At 39.0% G+C, this 16,531-nt stretch overlaps 1 protein-coding gene and 1 non-coding gene across 2 annotated transcripts; one reads left to right on the plus strand and one right to left on the minus strand.

Moving 5' to 3' along the window:
- Positions 1-489: 489 nt before the first annotated feature.
- Positions 490-641, minus strand: LOC127769098 (small nucleolar RNA J26). Its single transcript, XR_008016667.1, has one exon. It is a non-coding gene; the product is annotated as a small nucleolar RNA J26 (small nucleolar RNA).
- Positions 642-8,184: 7,543 nt separating this feature from the next.
- On the plus strand, positions 8,185-11,712 carry LOC127765380 (transcription factor bHLH144-like). The gene is made up of 3 exons (XM_052290264.1): positions 8,185-8,496; positions 8,608-8,849; positions 10,274-11,712. Exon 3 carries the CDS (start codon positions 10,534-10,536, stop codon positions 11,323-11,325), a length of 792 nt encoding a protein of 263 aa, XP_052146224.1. The 5' UTR covers positions 8,185-8,496; positions 8,608-8,849; positions 10,274-10,533; the 3' UTR covers positions 11,326-11,712.
- Positions 11,713-16,531: the final 4,819 nt, after the last annotated feature.

The raw sequence follows: 16,531 nt of genomic DNA on the forward strand, positions 1-16,531 counted from the left end.
GCCACCTCCATCCTCCTGGTTGCCAACCGCTGAGGAGGCGCGGTGCAGCCCACCGCTTCCATCTGAGATTGTTGCGTGGGCGACTGGAAGCGGCCAGAGGTTGAGTTCCTGCTGGACAACTATGGGCGAAGAGGCAAAATGGCTGACGAAGGCCAGCGGTGGCTGGAGATTGATGATGAAGCAGCAGTCTGTGGAATTCCTCTTCTCCATAGCCACTTAGCCCCTCCTTTCAAGATAACTTCTGTATGTTTGATGCCCCTCTAATAATAGCTTAGGATTTTTTGAGATATCGATAGCTACAACCAGTGCTTGTGCCATCATTCAATGACCTGTAACAATTTCAAAGTAACTATGTTGGGCACCAGATGAACCCAGGCAGAGGTTCTTTGGATGGGTTTTTGTACACCACAAGGTTCTATCTGCAGAAAATTTAACAAAAATAAACTGGCCCTGCATCTTACTATGTTCGCTATGCAATGGAGTTTATGGGGGAAAGTTCAGTTTCTTTTTGTTCCATGTAATATCCTCGAATTGTATTCCGAAACCAACTTCTTAATATAATGGGCAGAGCTCCAACCTTTACTTCAGAAAAAGAGAAAAGGTCACCTTCTCCTAACTTACTCACTTTGTTGTTTTTTCCATTCACATGCGTTTGCAGCTTAGCAACTAGAGGAGCTGACTTCTGGATTGATCTCCTCTCTTATTTTCCAACAATGAGCATTTGTTGCAGGTAATGAGCTTGTACAGCAAAAAAGGATCAAATTTGAAACCATCTGTTACAGCTTATATGTGTTTACATTGAATTAGCAAGTACAATAAAGAAGGCTCAAATTTCCCTTTTATTACAGTTAATGAGCTTGTTAAAGTCTGTCTATATATTAAGGAAGAAAATTAATGCTGACAAATTAGTTGTCAAAATTTGGAAGGCAAAATGTGGTTTTTTGAGCCAAGTAAAATTCTTGGAGTTGAACTATCCTATCAGATCACAATTGCGTGATTAAAATGGAAGTCCTTTTACTTGATATTGATCAATAGGTTTTAAGATGAATCTTTGATGGCCGGCTTAGTCAACTGTTGCTTTCTCCATTTTCTATATTTTATTTTTAATGTAAAGCTTTATACAATATAAGATAGTTTCTCGCAAGCACTCTTGGTTGGTGCATAAGCCTAATGTTTTTGTCATATATGGAATGGATTGGTCTTATCTATTATATCTTTAATAACAAATTTTAAGATATAAGCTTTTTGTGACTTCTGGTATTTTTGTAATCACCACCGCATTGTTCAATACAAGACAGCCTACTATTCATTTTATTGCCATATCTTGATTTATTAATCCTTGTTTTTGTACTACCAAGTGCAATTGGTACTGTATGCTGTTTTACCCCCAGGTTGCTTCGTACATTGCTGTAGTATGTGAAGGTGTGGAAAATGAGCTTCTTGGAAACCAAATTTCATTAATAGACCTCACTTAGGATCAGGGAAGAGGAGCTGTCAAGTGCCTAGATTATTTTTCTTACAAGATATATACTGTAGTAATCACATAAAACTGTTGATGGTCTTAAATTCCATTGTGGATGACTGATTGCCTGAAGTATTCAAGTTTCATAGGTACAACTAATATTCAAGTTTTATCTGTGCTAATCCCACTGTCGATATCGTTCAACCGCCGTTGTCTGCACTCTGCACTCTGCAGCACTGTGACTGCCGTCGCTTACAGGTCTCCAGCACAAGAATTACTATGCTGTTAACATGTACAGACTGTAAAATTATGTTAATTTGAGTTTCATAAACCTTTTCTTTTGGTATCAGGCAACAGTTGAAGATGCCACTAATCTGTATGGATGGCCCCCTTGCATTGACACTCTACTATGTGTCTGTAATTTTGCTTCTGTTGCTTATGACCCCAACAGAATTTGATGATTCAGATTTGATGTACACCAATAAAGAATGTAAGCAAATATAAGAGAAGAGAAACGATGATGTTCTTAGTGACAGATTAAAGGCGGGCTTGATCCTCTTGATAGTGAGAGCTACTTCCTTGTTTTTCCTTATTTATGGTGAGCATACTTTTCAAACTAGTATTAAACAGTATGTTTATTTAGAAAACTTCCTATATCGAAGTTTCTCTTAAAAATCAAAGTTTATGATAGTTAATACTTAATTATATGCATTAATCACTAATCATGTTTTACGTGTAGCTCATAAGCTTGACCCATCCATCCATTCGAACGGAGCTTAACTAAACTTTTCAAACTATTGTTTAGAAAACTTCCTATATCGAAATTTCTATTGAAAATCAAATAAATTTGTCTTGTTTATGATAGTTAATACATAATCAATTATACATTAATCATTTGTCTTGTTTTACATGTACTCTTTCCATTCGTAATATAAGAGATTTTAGGTGGATGTGACATATCTAATACCACAAATCTAGACAGGTTTCTAACAAGATTTAAGATTCGTAGTACTAGGATGTGTCACATCCATCCAAAATCCCTTACGGCCTGTTTGGTAAGAGCAGGGAAGGGGAATTTATATTTTTGGGACGGAGGGAGTAGCTGATAAGCTAGACCCATCCATCAATTCGAACGCAGCCTAACTAGGCAAAAGGATTTTAGAGTGTTCCTATTGGATGATTTCCATCACCTGAAATTAACATATTATTTCAGATCCATTTTTTGAATTGTTTGCATTCGGATAATTTGATATATTATTTCAGTTAAAACACTTCTAAACAATTCCAGCGAGAAAATATAATCTTATGAATCGTGCACCAATCCCGTGCACCAATGAATCACCAGGAAAATTATTGGAATTACAAAATTGCGCCGTAGCGTAAGCACGGACATATTACAACTAGTTTTGATTAGGAAAAGACAAATTAAAAATCAGGTGAAAGCTACTCCCAGTGACGGATTTACCTCCAGGGCAGGCCGGACGACTGCTCTGGCTTCACCGCCTTCATGTCGCCGAGCCGCTTAGCATTAGCGATTAACACCGCCGATTCAGCAATTCCCGGGCGGATCGTGGGTGCAAGGCAGCAACGCAAGCTCGTGCAGGCGTGCAGCTGTCAGGTTGTCCTTGCAGGCAGCAGCTCAAAAGCATGCATGCTTATGGCTGACCTAATTACCTTGCTTAATCACGCCTATCTACCAATCTATTATATACTAAAAATCCATTAAACTTCCTATAAACGCTCTTAGATCACCACGTGACACTCTATAAACCCTCCTAAGTTGTCACATGGTAAAGAAACATCTAACCCTTAATTTTCATTTAAATTGGTGAACCTATCCTTTTCAACCATTAGATTAGATGTAAAAAATAATAATCCACCCATCCTAATCCACCTAGGCCCACTCTGTTCCTGCAGATGTAAGCTCCTACGTCACCACGTGACACTCTATAAACCCTCCTAAGCTGCCACGTGGCAAAGAAACATCTAACCCTTGATTTTCATTTAAATTGGTGAACCTATTCTTTTCAACCATTAAATTAGATGTAAAAAAATAATCCACACATCCTAATCCACCTGTGCCCACTCTATTCCTACGGATGTAAGTACACGTACGTACTCCGTATGCTCCTATTCCCATTATTCTCTTTTCATTCTGTTATCTTTTTCTCTCCTATTTTCCTTCTTTCAATAGAAAGCAAAATTTATGTAAAAACATTTAGGCAACTATAGTATTTAAATCATAAAAGTAACTAAATAATACATATATGTTTTGATCACAGTAGTTAAAAAAGGCACATAGATATTGGTGTTATGGGTGTGGAAAGTGATAAAACCAGCACCTAGACCATTTCCCACCTCTACAGGATGAAAACACAAGAAAACCGGTACGGCACCTTTAATAGACTATAAGTGTTGATTAATTAACAAACCAATACCTTCAATCTATTATATACTAAATATATTTATTTGTCAGTGTTATGGACACCACATACCTAATAGTAGTTGACTAAATCTCGGCAGGACCCACCACATACCATGTCTTATACGGAAACAACCTTCGGATATAGGAGAAGTTCCGGATAAGGAAAAACAACTAGAGTTCTACATAGAAATGATAATGACTACTCGGATTGTATTCATATTGGTTTCCCTAATTCTACTTGGACAAGGGGACACCTATGGGTATAAATACAAGGCCCCCTAGGAGGAGAGGGGACACAGAACAATAGATCAAGACACAAGATCAACATACAAGCCAACATGAGTCAAGATAAGACGCCGGATATCGACTTCAAAGATAAGCATGGCTAGTCCCCTACGGTGTCTACGGATACTGTCAGGAGAGACATAGCGCTGTCTTTGATCTCGCCGGATGCGGATTCGAGGAGGAAGGCTACCCTGTTGTCGACTACAAGTCAGCACTTCAGACCGCCAAATCGACAACAGTTAGATAGGCTACCCCAAATATTGTACTGGTGTGATTATGGTGAATAAGAGCAACGACCGGCTTCGGCCAACAGGAGTAGGGTTATTACCTGACAATTCAGGGGCCTGAACCTGTATAAAAATCTCTGTCTCCATCTCTTTTACCTCAATCTCGCATATACCCTGGTACCAACGATCTCCATACCATCAAAATACCGTAGCCGCGATATCAAACGTCGACACTATTAAACTTCCTACAAACGTTCCTAATCCGCTATGTGGCACTCCTACAAAAGATGTAGAGCCGCTATGTGACGCTCTAATAAATTATAGAAATTATGAGAAAAACAAAAATATCTAACAGTCGATTTTCATTTAAAATAGTGGACCCAATCATTTAAAACATCATATCAAAATAAAATCCCTCTTACGTATGTACGTACGCCTATCCTCCCCTCATTTTCTCTTTCTTTTTTTTTTTGCTAATTAAGTTAGTTATTACTACGAGATATGCACCATAACTTAATATTGTAAATGGTTATATCTTTCCTTGCATGGAGCATCGAGTTGGCTGTGCAACGTGCAAGTACTAATTTTTTTTTATGGACGATTTATACATTGATTTTATGATACGCTTCAATGATTGTATGTTTTAATTAAATTAATCAATGAGCTAAGTCCTATATTCACTCTATTTTCTATGTTTTCGATATAGACATAGACATCCGATGGATCATCTGCAATGATATCATATCTAATGGGTAAAAAAAGATAAGCCGTTTGAGATATAGTTACGGCCTTACGGGATATGAGTTCCTCTGTTACGGTGGCCGATCTTCACATAGTCTAAATGATTATATATAAACAATAGATAGCTAAATGATTGTATTTTTAAATATATTCAGTTTTTAGTTTGATCCATGTAGGCTTTTCTTGATATATGATAAATATATTTTTAGACATAAATCCATATCCTTTCCGTGACAACTAAACATCAATGCAACGTTATATAAAAATTGATAACATATATCGTATCATCATTTATTAGATGTCCATTACAACACCTCAATGTCTTCACATTTCACATCTAATAAATTATTTTCTTAAAAAAACCTATTTTTGAGAAAAAATACATATGACCATCGGTTTTATTTAAATCGATAGACCCTTCCCTCTCCGAAAAGCTTAGGGCTCTCCTCTCCTCTTGCCCTTCCTATTATTTAGCTAAAGTCCATTAAATTTACTACAAACACTTATAACTTGTCACATGACGCTCTAATAAATTAGAAATCAAAGAAATTATGAGAAAAAACAAAACAACTAACCCTCGATTTTCACTTAATAAGGTTGACCCAATATTATACACCATTAGATCTATCTTTAGAAAAAAAAAATCCAAAACCCATCTCCACCGCCTCCTTCCTCCGGGCCTCCTCTCCTCACGGTACAAACATCCCTCCCTCTTTCCTTCCTTCTTTTAATTTTCCCGCTAACAGATTAATAAAAATCATAAAGATTCTAATAAATGTTTAGCCATTATTTTTTTTAAATTGATGGACCCATTAATTTTAACCGTTCGATCTTCATCTAAAAAGAAAATCGGATACCTGCACTCTCACTGCCACCTCCATACGTGCACACTTATGTAGTTACGTTCTCCCTCCACCCTCCTAACTCTCCCCTTCTCTCCTACTCCCTCCGTTTCTAAATATTTGACACCGTTAACTTTTTAGCACATGTTTGACCGTTCGTTTTATTCAAAAACTTTTATGAAATATGTAAAACTATATGTATATATGTAAGTATATTTAACAATGAATCAAATGATAGGAAAATAATTATTAATTACTTAAATTTTTTGAATAAGACGAACGGTCAAACATATTTAAAAAAGTCAACGACTTCAAATATGTAGAAACGGAGGGAGCATTTCTTAAGCTAACTGCTATTTTTTAGCTGACACTCAATCTATCAAAAATTAATAATCGGATTTCTAAATGATCATAAAAACTCAAGTTACATATTTTCTCAATTTTTTTGAATTATTGTGTTATTTATAATTAAATACATAATTTGAGATCCATATACATAACTCGAACTTCTAATATAAATGTTTGAGATCAAAATTTTAAGCATCATATTAAATAAATATTATATTTTGATCCTATAACGCCCCTAAATAATGCCCCTAAGCCGACATGTGACCCTCAAAATAAATTATAAAAATTCATAGAAATTATATTTAAAAAATCGAACCATTGATTTTTCAATATTTTCAATCATTAGATCTAATCTTAATCTTAACCTATTTAAAAACTTCAAGATGATTCCGTCCTCCATTGCTTGATGATGCTATCCATGAGTCAGCCGCACATACTCCGCGTATATGTTCCGTTCACGAGAGAGAGAGCGCACATGATTCTGACTCAAATTGATAAAAAAAAAATACCACATCCATTTGACTCGGCTCACTGAAAGAAAAAGTCGATTGAAAAAACATCTTATTTTTAATTTGAAATTAAATTGTTTGACCGATTTTTAACAAACTAATACGTATGCCCGCGCATCACGTGGACTACCTTCCTAGTTCATGTAATTACGTTAAGCTCATAGTCCACTCAACCAACATGTAGCTCAAGGAATGAAATGCATATTACGTACTATGCTGTATGCAACGTCCGGCTAAATGAATTTCTTTCCTGTACCGCGTGCTCTGTGCTCATGATCAATGCTTAGATTTAAATAGCAAATTCTGAACAATCAGCGGTGCCGCTTTAAGTTATTCACATTTTTTCAACGTATAAACATTTATATGCACGTTTGGACTGTTTATATAAAAACATTATATATTTTGATGTGCAACTTTAGTGATAATTTAGACATATATACTTGATTTTAGTCGTTTTATTTAGGCTTACCCACTGCCCATGGTTTAGAAAATTTCTGGCTCCGCTACGGGCTACTCATATGACATTGTTAGCGATAGAAGAAATCTCACCATATAAACCAAGCCATGGAATGAAATGCCACGAGATCACGTAAGGCAAGAACAAATAATTTCTACTATATGGGACAAGAATTCCTGAGACCTAGACACACATAATCTGGAAACGAACGAGAGTGGTCGCTAGCAGACAGCCCGTGAAGTACAATCTCGACGAGCAATCTCGCATGTCCGGTGGTCCAGCGTCCCACCACCGCGGGGGAGGCAAGGCAATGCAAGCGGCAGTACTCCCCACGCCATCATGCCTGTCCCCCCCTCCCCTCCCGCGCGCGCCGCCCTGCTGCCTGAGACACACTCCACTCGCGGCCATCATGGCCGAGAGACCTCCTCCCCCCCTAGGGCGCGCAACAATGGCGCATAACCGCATCGATGGCCCCGACGCGGCACGCGCGCGCTCGCAGCAGCCACCCGGGCCCTCATACTACTATTGCTTCGCGTGTGCTTGTGCTTCGTTTTCGTCGTAACGCAGGGACTGCTGCTCATTCGCTCCTCTTCCGTCTTCCCCCCATTGACTCTGGCCCCGCCTCCGCGCACGGGCCAATGCAACGCTGATGCGTGTGAGGGAGGGGTAGGCAGGCAGCGGCGTGGGCCCCGCGAGTCATCGGGGATGTTGGTTTGGGGGATGGGTTTTTTTTTTGGGGGGTTGGGGTTGGCACGTTGGAAGCGGCACGCGCACCCACACACAGCGCACAGCAGCATCGAGTGCGCACGCCACCTCATTAATTCGTTCGCTCCTCGCGCCACCATCCATCCATTCATTCCCTCCATTCCTCTGCACTGGACTGCACTGCGGCTGCACTCCATATCCTCTCCTCTCCTCTCCTCCTCTCATCTCCTGCCTTCCCCGCTTGCTTCTCTGTATCATCATCTGCTCAAAAGGAGTGCAGCGACGAGAAAAAGGAGAGGAACACCAATCCGAGCATCCAACGCTTCCTCGTCCGCTGTATATAAAACCGACCCCCATTGCTGGCTCCATCCATCCATCCATCTATCCGTCTCACTTCCTCCCCTGTTCCGTTCCATCGCCCGATCTGCTTCTTCTACTTCTGTCTGCTCTTAATTGGAGTACCAAGTTATCACCTGCAGTTCCCTGATAATTTTGGTACGCCAAGTAGTACTACTGCATTTGCATCCCATTCGATCATTCATACTTCACTGTCGTTGATGGCCTTCCAAGCTCTGATAAGAGGCTGGTGCTGTGTCTGTTTGGCAGGGAAGAGGCAAGGACAGGATGCCCTGGGCAGGGACGACGTCCGTTCGGCTGGCGGTGTTCTTCCGCGTCATCCTGTGATCGATCTGGTCACGGGCAAGGCGATCGGTCACCGGCGGTGAGGGGATCCGAGCCGTGCCGCGGCGGAGGACATGTGCGTTGGGTTCAACGGGAGGAGCCTTGACACCGTCGTTATGACAAGTGGCGCCGTCGCATGTTACTACAGATTGATGCAAGTGTGCCAGGTGAGAGACCACACCTCATTCTCTCCTCCTCCATCTCTTTGTGTTGCATTTTTGTTCAAATTTGCAGGCATTTCGGTTACTTGCAAAAGCGTGTCTTTTTTTCTTTCTTCTTTATTTGAGAGATCGTCGATCAATGTGCTGGTGGTGGGAATCATAATCATCATAACATTTCGTGGATAAGCAACTTGCTAATTGGTGCTGTCCGTTAGCGTATGTAGATAGAAAAAAGGAAGTCACAAGATGGTGTCGCATCGCATGCGGATAGGTGGGGCCCACTGCATGCGGGACCTACCTTGATGTCAACCATGGGGGGCTAGGTCTAAGCTAGTTGACAAAAGTTTTTTTTTCTTTTATTAAAAGACTTGACAAAGTATTCTGCGGTCAAAATATAGGTGTGAACTTTGAGGAGCCTAGTACATATTGTGTCTTGCAATTGCATCTTGCCGCAGCCTGGGGAGCATGTTCATGTGTTTGTTTCCTTCTGGTACTAAACGATCTTAATTAGCTTCCATTAATTAGTGAATCGATGCTCCTATATCCTCGGTTTTACAGTAATTAGTTATATGCCGCGTGCAAAGACCATCTTGAATGAAGTGCTAAGCTACGTGAAGTTGTTCTATTTGCCAGTTTATCACGTAAGTTTATCGTAATTTGGCATAACCAGAATCAATTGCTCCTCAGTTCCTTGTGTTTTCTTACCTAATTTAGATATAAGGTGCTGATTTTTTTAAATCAACATTTTATCTACTAGATCAGTCAAGCTAATCAGACGAGCACTCGATTCACTATTCAATCCAATTATTCTATCATAGTTGTTGTATCCCTTCCTGTGTGCATACTCTGTTTTGCTTTCGTCCAATAAAGTGTAAACTATAGATATACAAAACCATACTCTTTTTAATTGGTGTGTTCGTACTACAGCAGTACAACATACAAATTGACCGAATAGTACGTTGCAATTTAACCATGAATGCAATTCATTTTTGAAACTGAGAACCAAATATGAAGATCTGTGGGATTTTTTCTCTGGATTGTGTCACCGCTCTGTACAGCATACATCAACATCTTGGATTACAAATTCAACATTTTTTTGTCAACTTCTATTCGACAAATTGATGGATAACAGTCTTTGCTCCTGTTCTCGCCTTTATTTCTGTTTCAGTCTGAAAAGAGCAAGCACTATCTTCCCATATACACTTGCCTAGATTGCTTTAGACCTTTTCTCATATGCTCTGTTCTCGCCGGCAAACATCTTTGACGAATTACATTGGCAAATCGCAGCTTATTAGTACTTTTTCCATCAGGTTGACACATGAAAAACTTTTACATGACGACTTTTTACCTACTGTTTGATTCTCTCAATGTGAAGTATTGCCTTGTCAATCAGAGTAGTAATTCATCTTCATAATGGTTGTTTTCTGCAGGCCGAATACTTCCGCCAGCTGCTCAAGCCCGTGACGTAGATTAGCTCACGCACACATTCCATCCAAACAGCCTTAAACCCCCAAACAAACTAACCAAATCAATTTTGAATTGGACCAAAAAAAAAAAAGCCAAGCTCCAGTTAGCAAAACACCTTTGAATTCATACTTGTTTAGTTTCGTTTCAATCAAAAGCAAAACATTTCCTGCTTTCCCAGACAAACACAGCCACACAAAACCAGCACGAATTTGAGCAGCACCCGATGCAGGGCGACCCAGGGTACGGGTACGGTGGCTACGGCTACGGCTACGGCTATGGCTACGGCGGCGCCGGCTACGACATGGCCGGCTACGGCGGCGGCGGTGGAGGGTACTACACGAGCGATCCGTACAATGCCGCTCCTGCTGCTTATGAAGACCCGCTCGCCGTCGCTGGTCGGAGGCAGCACGACTTCCCGGCGCCGCTCACCGGCGTCGAGTTCCAGCCGTCGGACACCTGCCCCAAGAACTACGTCATCTTCGACCAGACCTACGACCGGAGCCGGGTCATGTTCCACCCTTCGCTGGCCAACAACCTGGGCAACTCCGGCGGCGGCTACGACCACCACCACCACTGTGGCTACGGCGGCTTCGAGCAGGACTACGCCAGCAAGAGCGCCTACTATGGCGTCGAGGACGACGGCGGCGGCGGGTGCTCGATCCGGCAGAAGGAGGACACCGACGAGATCGACGCGCTGATGAGCACGGAGGACGGCGAGGAGGAGGACGACGTCCTGAGCACGGGCCGCACGCCTGGGTGCCGGGCCGGGGGCTCGCCGGACTCCACGTGCTCGTCCGGCGCGTCCAGGTCCGACTGCGGCGGCGGGCGGAAGCCCGAGGCCGGCGGTGGCGAGAGGAAGAAGGAGCGGATGAAGAAGATGATGCGGACTCTCAAGGGGATCATCCCCGGCGGCGACAGGATGGACACCCCCGCCGTCCTCGACGAGGCCGTCCGCTACCTCAAGTCGCTCAAGGTGGAGGTCAAGAAGCTCGGCGTGCGTGGCTCAAGCAGCTAGCGCGCGCCACAACATCCACAGTCAAAAATCTTCCTAGTTTCACCCTTTGGCAGATAAGACGAGACTGACTGGAACTCTTGTTCGAAAAAGCCCAAAAGCCGAGACTGCCATGATCGTCCTGCCTGCCAACCTCTCGATCGTCCCGAGGATCGATCGGTGGAGAAGAAGGATTCGGGAAACAGAGCTCCGTCGCCGCACGCTTTTCTTGCTTTATTTCGTTCTCGATGGCTCTAGCTGCGTGCGTGCATGGATTGTGTTGCTTTCTTTTTCTTTTCTACTTCTTTTCTTTTTTCAGAACTTGCTGCTTTTATTTCTTGTTCCTTTCAATGGTGCCTCGTGTTGTAACTATCATGCATGCTGATGATATACACCGTGTTTTTTTTGCTATCCTCGTGCTATGTTGGGCTCTGCACTATAGATCGAGTTGGCTCGTGTTATCTTATCCGTGTTGCCTAAATCTGGCATGAGAATTCAAAGAGAAGCTTCTTCTCGAAGATGTTAACGCGACTATTGTTTAATGAGATCGAATGATGATGTCGTTCTTCTGTCTGCCCTGATGGGGGTTTCAAAATACTGCTCCAATGATGATGTCGTTCTATATGAGGACCTTTTTCTTCCAAATTCGATGCAAATAGTTGTGAAAAAATCTGAAAAAAATTGACAATGTAGAGTATAATGATACCTACTAGTCCACCAAAATTCATGTTCAAATTCGATCTACACATCGAGAAAAAAAAAGAAAAATTTAGATATAAACAGTACGCTACTATTTATACGCTGAATTTGTCTTTTTTATATCTCGACGTGTGAGTTGAGTTTGGACTTAAGATTTTGTGAAGTTGTATATATGTATTGTATGAATGTTGTCAAATTTTTCCAGAATTTTTCATAACCGTTTAGATGATTTTTGAGCAAACGAGGGAACATCCCCTCGAGGGATTAGAATAGTTTCCCTTCTATATGTGTCAAACTCTGTTTTGACAGGTTTCGAGCAAATGTGATTTGCCTGAAAACACAGACAACTTCTTGTCCTACTATAGTACTCCTACTAACTTTTTTTCTTACTACTACTGTATACTACTATAACAAGGAAGAAAGCCCGCACTAATGGGCGGGCATTTATTTATTTTTAATGATAAAAGAGAACACTAAAAGAATTATCTCAACATATACATCTTAGAAATTCACCGTAAGAGATGGTAAATTATCTTATAATGATAACTAAAATGGAAGAAAAAAATACTTATACCGTGAAATAGATCATAGACTTTGATATACTAAAATATAAGAATGTCTCTCAAATTTCAAACAAAAATCACTTAGTCCTGCTTAGATATAAACTCACCTATCACCACTATAGATTATTATTGTCTTGAAAGTTGGGTCCCTTGATAAATGGAATTGTATTAGTACCATAAAAAGAGCCTAACACATTAGTAATACAATAAAATAATCACGAACACTTTACACATAATTCTCTGTCTTATGTCCAAATCTATGTATAGATATCTTAAACCATTCCTACCAATTAACAGGGTAGTACAATTAAAATTAAATATGAATGTCTCCCTAACATGTGAAGCCGGCTAATACTACGTACTGAGAACCATGTGAAAAAAATATTAGATCGAGTAACAATCTCTCACTAACACAGGGGTTAGTGGGTTCCGATTTTTCTTTCTTGTATTACATCTGAACTTTTGTTTTATTATTTTTTCCCGTGCAATATTACATCCCTAGGTGGCATGCATTTTTTTCAGGGAATAGCTTTTTAGTCGGACAGATCATAAGCATACGAACATAACAACATTTAATCTGAGAATTGAGAGGGGAGAATTGATTTTTTTTTCCTGGTCTTACATACGTAGGTATTATGTATGTCTTTTTGGGAGAATGGTGTGTCCTACGTATGTATGCATTTTTTTGGCATTTATCCAGCGAATAGTTTGCACGTATTTTTCTTGTCGTCGTACATACACGTATGGACTTCGATCTGCTAATGACATTGACAACGGGCACAACACTACAATTTAATTTTGTACGGTGATTATGGATGGATGCTTCTCAATTAGTGTACAAATTAATGTATGGATTGTGCGTCGTGCTAAATTGTTACTTATATGTATCGGATATTCAGAAGGTAGCTAGGCTTGTTCATCTTGCCGAGACCAACTCGTACAAAACTTCTCGTGCATAAAAAATGTTCAAAAAGAGAAGTTCACACACACATAATTGTGTCATACCTGCACGTGCGGTAGATTAGAAGGGAGGGTTTTTTTTTCGGTTGTATACACCCTATTACGTACATGGAAGAAGATTAGGAGTGGTGGATTTTTAAAAGATTTAATCTAATGGTCTAGAATAACAGGTCCACCGATTTAAATGAAAATAGAGGGTTTGGATGTTTCTTGCCACGTGACGGTCTAAGAGTGTTTATAGAGTGTCATATGGCAGCTTAGTAGCGTTTATAGGATGTTTCATGGATTTTTAGTATATAATAACTAGGAAGGTAGCCCACGCATTCGCGCGGGCATGTATCTTAAGATGTGTTTGAGATACATATATAGTTATAAGGATGGAATATTAACAGTAGAACACCGTCACGCTTCGAAAACAATTTCTATGTGCATTTTTTTTGTCATCATTGTCTGTAATTTTTTTGTCATCATTGCTTGTAATTTGATTAATCCCCATAAGAAGAAGGAAAACTTAGTTTGTTTTAAAAAATATATCTAACAAATTAAATGTAAATTAAAAATAAGGTACTTATCGTTTTTATATTAAATGTTAGCAGACATTTTTCTAACAAATTTTTAAAAACTATTATCGCTAACAAATGTGTTCTATTTGTACCATCAAGCTAGACCTCCTTTTATTTGGTTTATATGATGCAATTTGTATGAATCAATAAACACAGAGGAGATATACATATCCTAGGTCTTGCTTCCCTATGATATATGTGTTCTATGGTGCTTTTTTTTTAAAAAAAACCAATCAACATGAATCTTGAAATTGAAATCTAATAGTAAGAAATATAACTTTTAAACCAACTATATACTGCTACCTTAGTGTAACTTATATATGCAATAATTTTTTGGAGAAATTCATAACACCTTGGCATAGGATAGAGAAAAATTCATTAATATCAGAGCACTTAAATATATTTTTGCATGCATTATTATTTTTTGAAGTGTGGTGTATTATGAATGCACGCTTGAATATCTATCCATGATATACTAAAAGTGCATTAAATACTATCTAAAGTTGATTAGATTGTAATATAATATAGTTTAGAGCACTTACACAAAAGATCATTTGTCTTGCTCAGATTATTTGAACATACTAATTTCGAAAATTATGAAGGCACCGGATTTTTATGCAGTGGTTTAGACTATCTATATATGAGTTATCTTTTTTACTTATTAATTTAGCTATGCATGTTTGCAAAACAATGCTAGTGCAACATGTGTTGTTGAATTATTTTGTATTTTTTAATTGTAATTCGATTGACATGTAAAAGACCAATGGTGTGTGTTCCTCCAAATTTTATATTCAATGGCTTGGACTATTTACATGTGAGCTACTTGTTTCTTAGTCATTGTATATCTAATTTAGTTTTGTGTGTTTGCAAAAATAATATATCATAGTGCAACCTGTGTTGTTGAATTATTTCATTGTTTTTTATCATTTGGATGACATGTAAAAGTAGAAGGGTGTTTTCCGTCAACAAAAATTAATGTTTCATTTATAATTTTTGTTTGCATAAAATTAGTAGAGTTTAGCCATGTATGTTTGTATACTGGTGTATAATGACGTAATATATGTTGACAACTTATTATAATATTTTGTTGCTATTTAGATTACACGCCAAGTGCATGGGTCAACTATGCCCAAATCTTATACTTCTTATATGGTACTATAATATAGGCATATGAACCTTACATTGCTGGTTTGACTCCAACAATTAGATTAGAAATTAAACATATAACTTATAATTGTAATTATTGATTGTTTCTTATAGTTTGATAGCTAAAAAAATAATGAGTCCAGAAATGAAGAGCATAGGCTCTAGCCATGGAGGGAAAAGAAAGGTTGGGTAGTGCTTTGCCCAGGTTGGGGGACTCTCTTTTTCTAAATGATTTAGTAGATGACCAAATGCATTTTTTCTCATTTCTATATTTGTTCTCTAATTTTTAAGGCGTGACATATCACAGGTTATGATTTTTCAATAAGTAGATTTAATGGCTGAAAAAATTTTTAAGTGAAAACTGATGATAAGATGTTTTGTGCTTTCCTTTTAATTTCTAAGTTTTTTCTAATTTTTTAAATGTGACATATGGTTACTTAATAGCGCTCTGACATATAGTGACTCCGTATTTTTCTAATTTATACTCCCTCCATCTACTTTTAATTATCACATTTCAGAAAATCGATTTTAGAGTTTTGATCGTCCCATTTGTGTCGAACTTCTCAGTTCCCACACGCGCGCCGATTTAGTTTTCTCGTGGAGTTAATTCGCTATCGGGAGATCAATGGCTCCTTCCTTTTCTATTGCGCGAGGCAACGGATTCGTTTTTCCCGCGCGGCAACAGCCTCCTATTCGTTTGTCGCGGTCGCATGCAGCCAGCTTTAATTGTGGGCCGAGGCATGCAAGCCCTTTGGCTAGCTGATAAGAACCTGGGCTTATATAGTTATAAGCGCGTTTATTTTCCTTTGGTCTTACTATCAAGCCAAATATGACAATCAAAAGTAAACGGAGGGAGTATTATGTAGAATAATTTAGGATGACATAATACATATTGTCAGTTTTTTTAGTGTTTTCATTGTTGTTTGGTTGTTGGTCGATGTTCAAATTATGTATTTCCAATTTCATATAGCAAAATATGAGTAATGTAGATCCTGATTTTCTTATTTAGTTATAAATAAAACTAAACAAAAGAACATTTCAAACAAATTAAAAATTGGGTGTTATTTGGTTGCCATGCAAAGAAGAGATGCCTATTCAAATTATTATTTAATTTTTTTATACAGTAAAATATGGGTAATATAGATATTAAATAATTACTCCTTTTGTCCCAAAATATAAGATCGTAGGACCGTATGTAACATTTCTGTCCAGATTCGTTTTACTAGGAAATATCCCATCTGTTCTAGTTTCTTATATTTTGGGATTTGGGATGGAGGGAGTACTAATCAAATAAATATT

This window comes from Oryza glaberrima, chromosome 3, assembly GCF_000147395.1.
Source record: "Oryza glaberrima chromosome 3, OglaRS2, whole genome shotgun sequence".
Taxonomy (NCBI): Eukaryota; Viridiplantae; Streptophyta; class Magnoliopsida; order Poales; family Poaceae; genus Oryza; species Oryza glaberrima.

What these genes read in the sequence shown, in the direction of transcription:
- LOC127765380 (XM_052290264.1), top strand. Translation starts at nt 10,534, where the DNA reads ATGCAGGGCGACCCAGGGTACGGGTACGGTGGCTACGGCTACGGCTAC.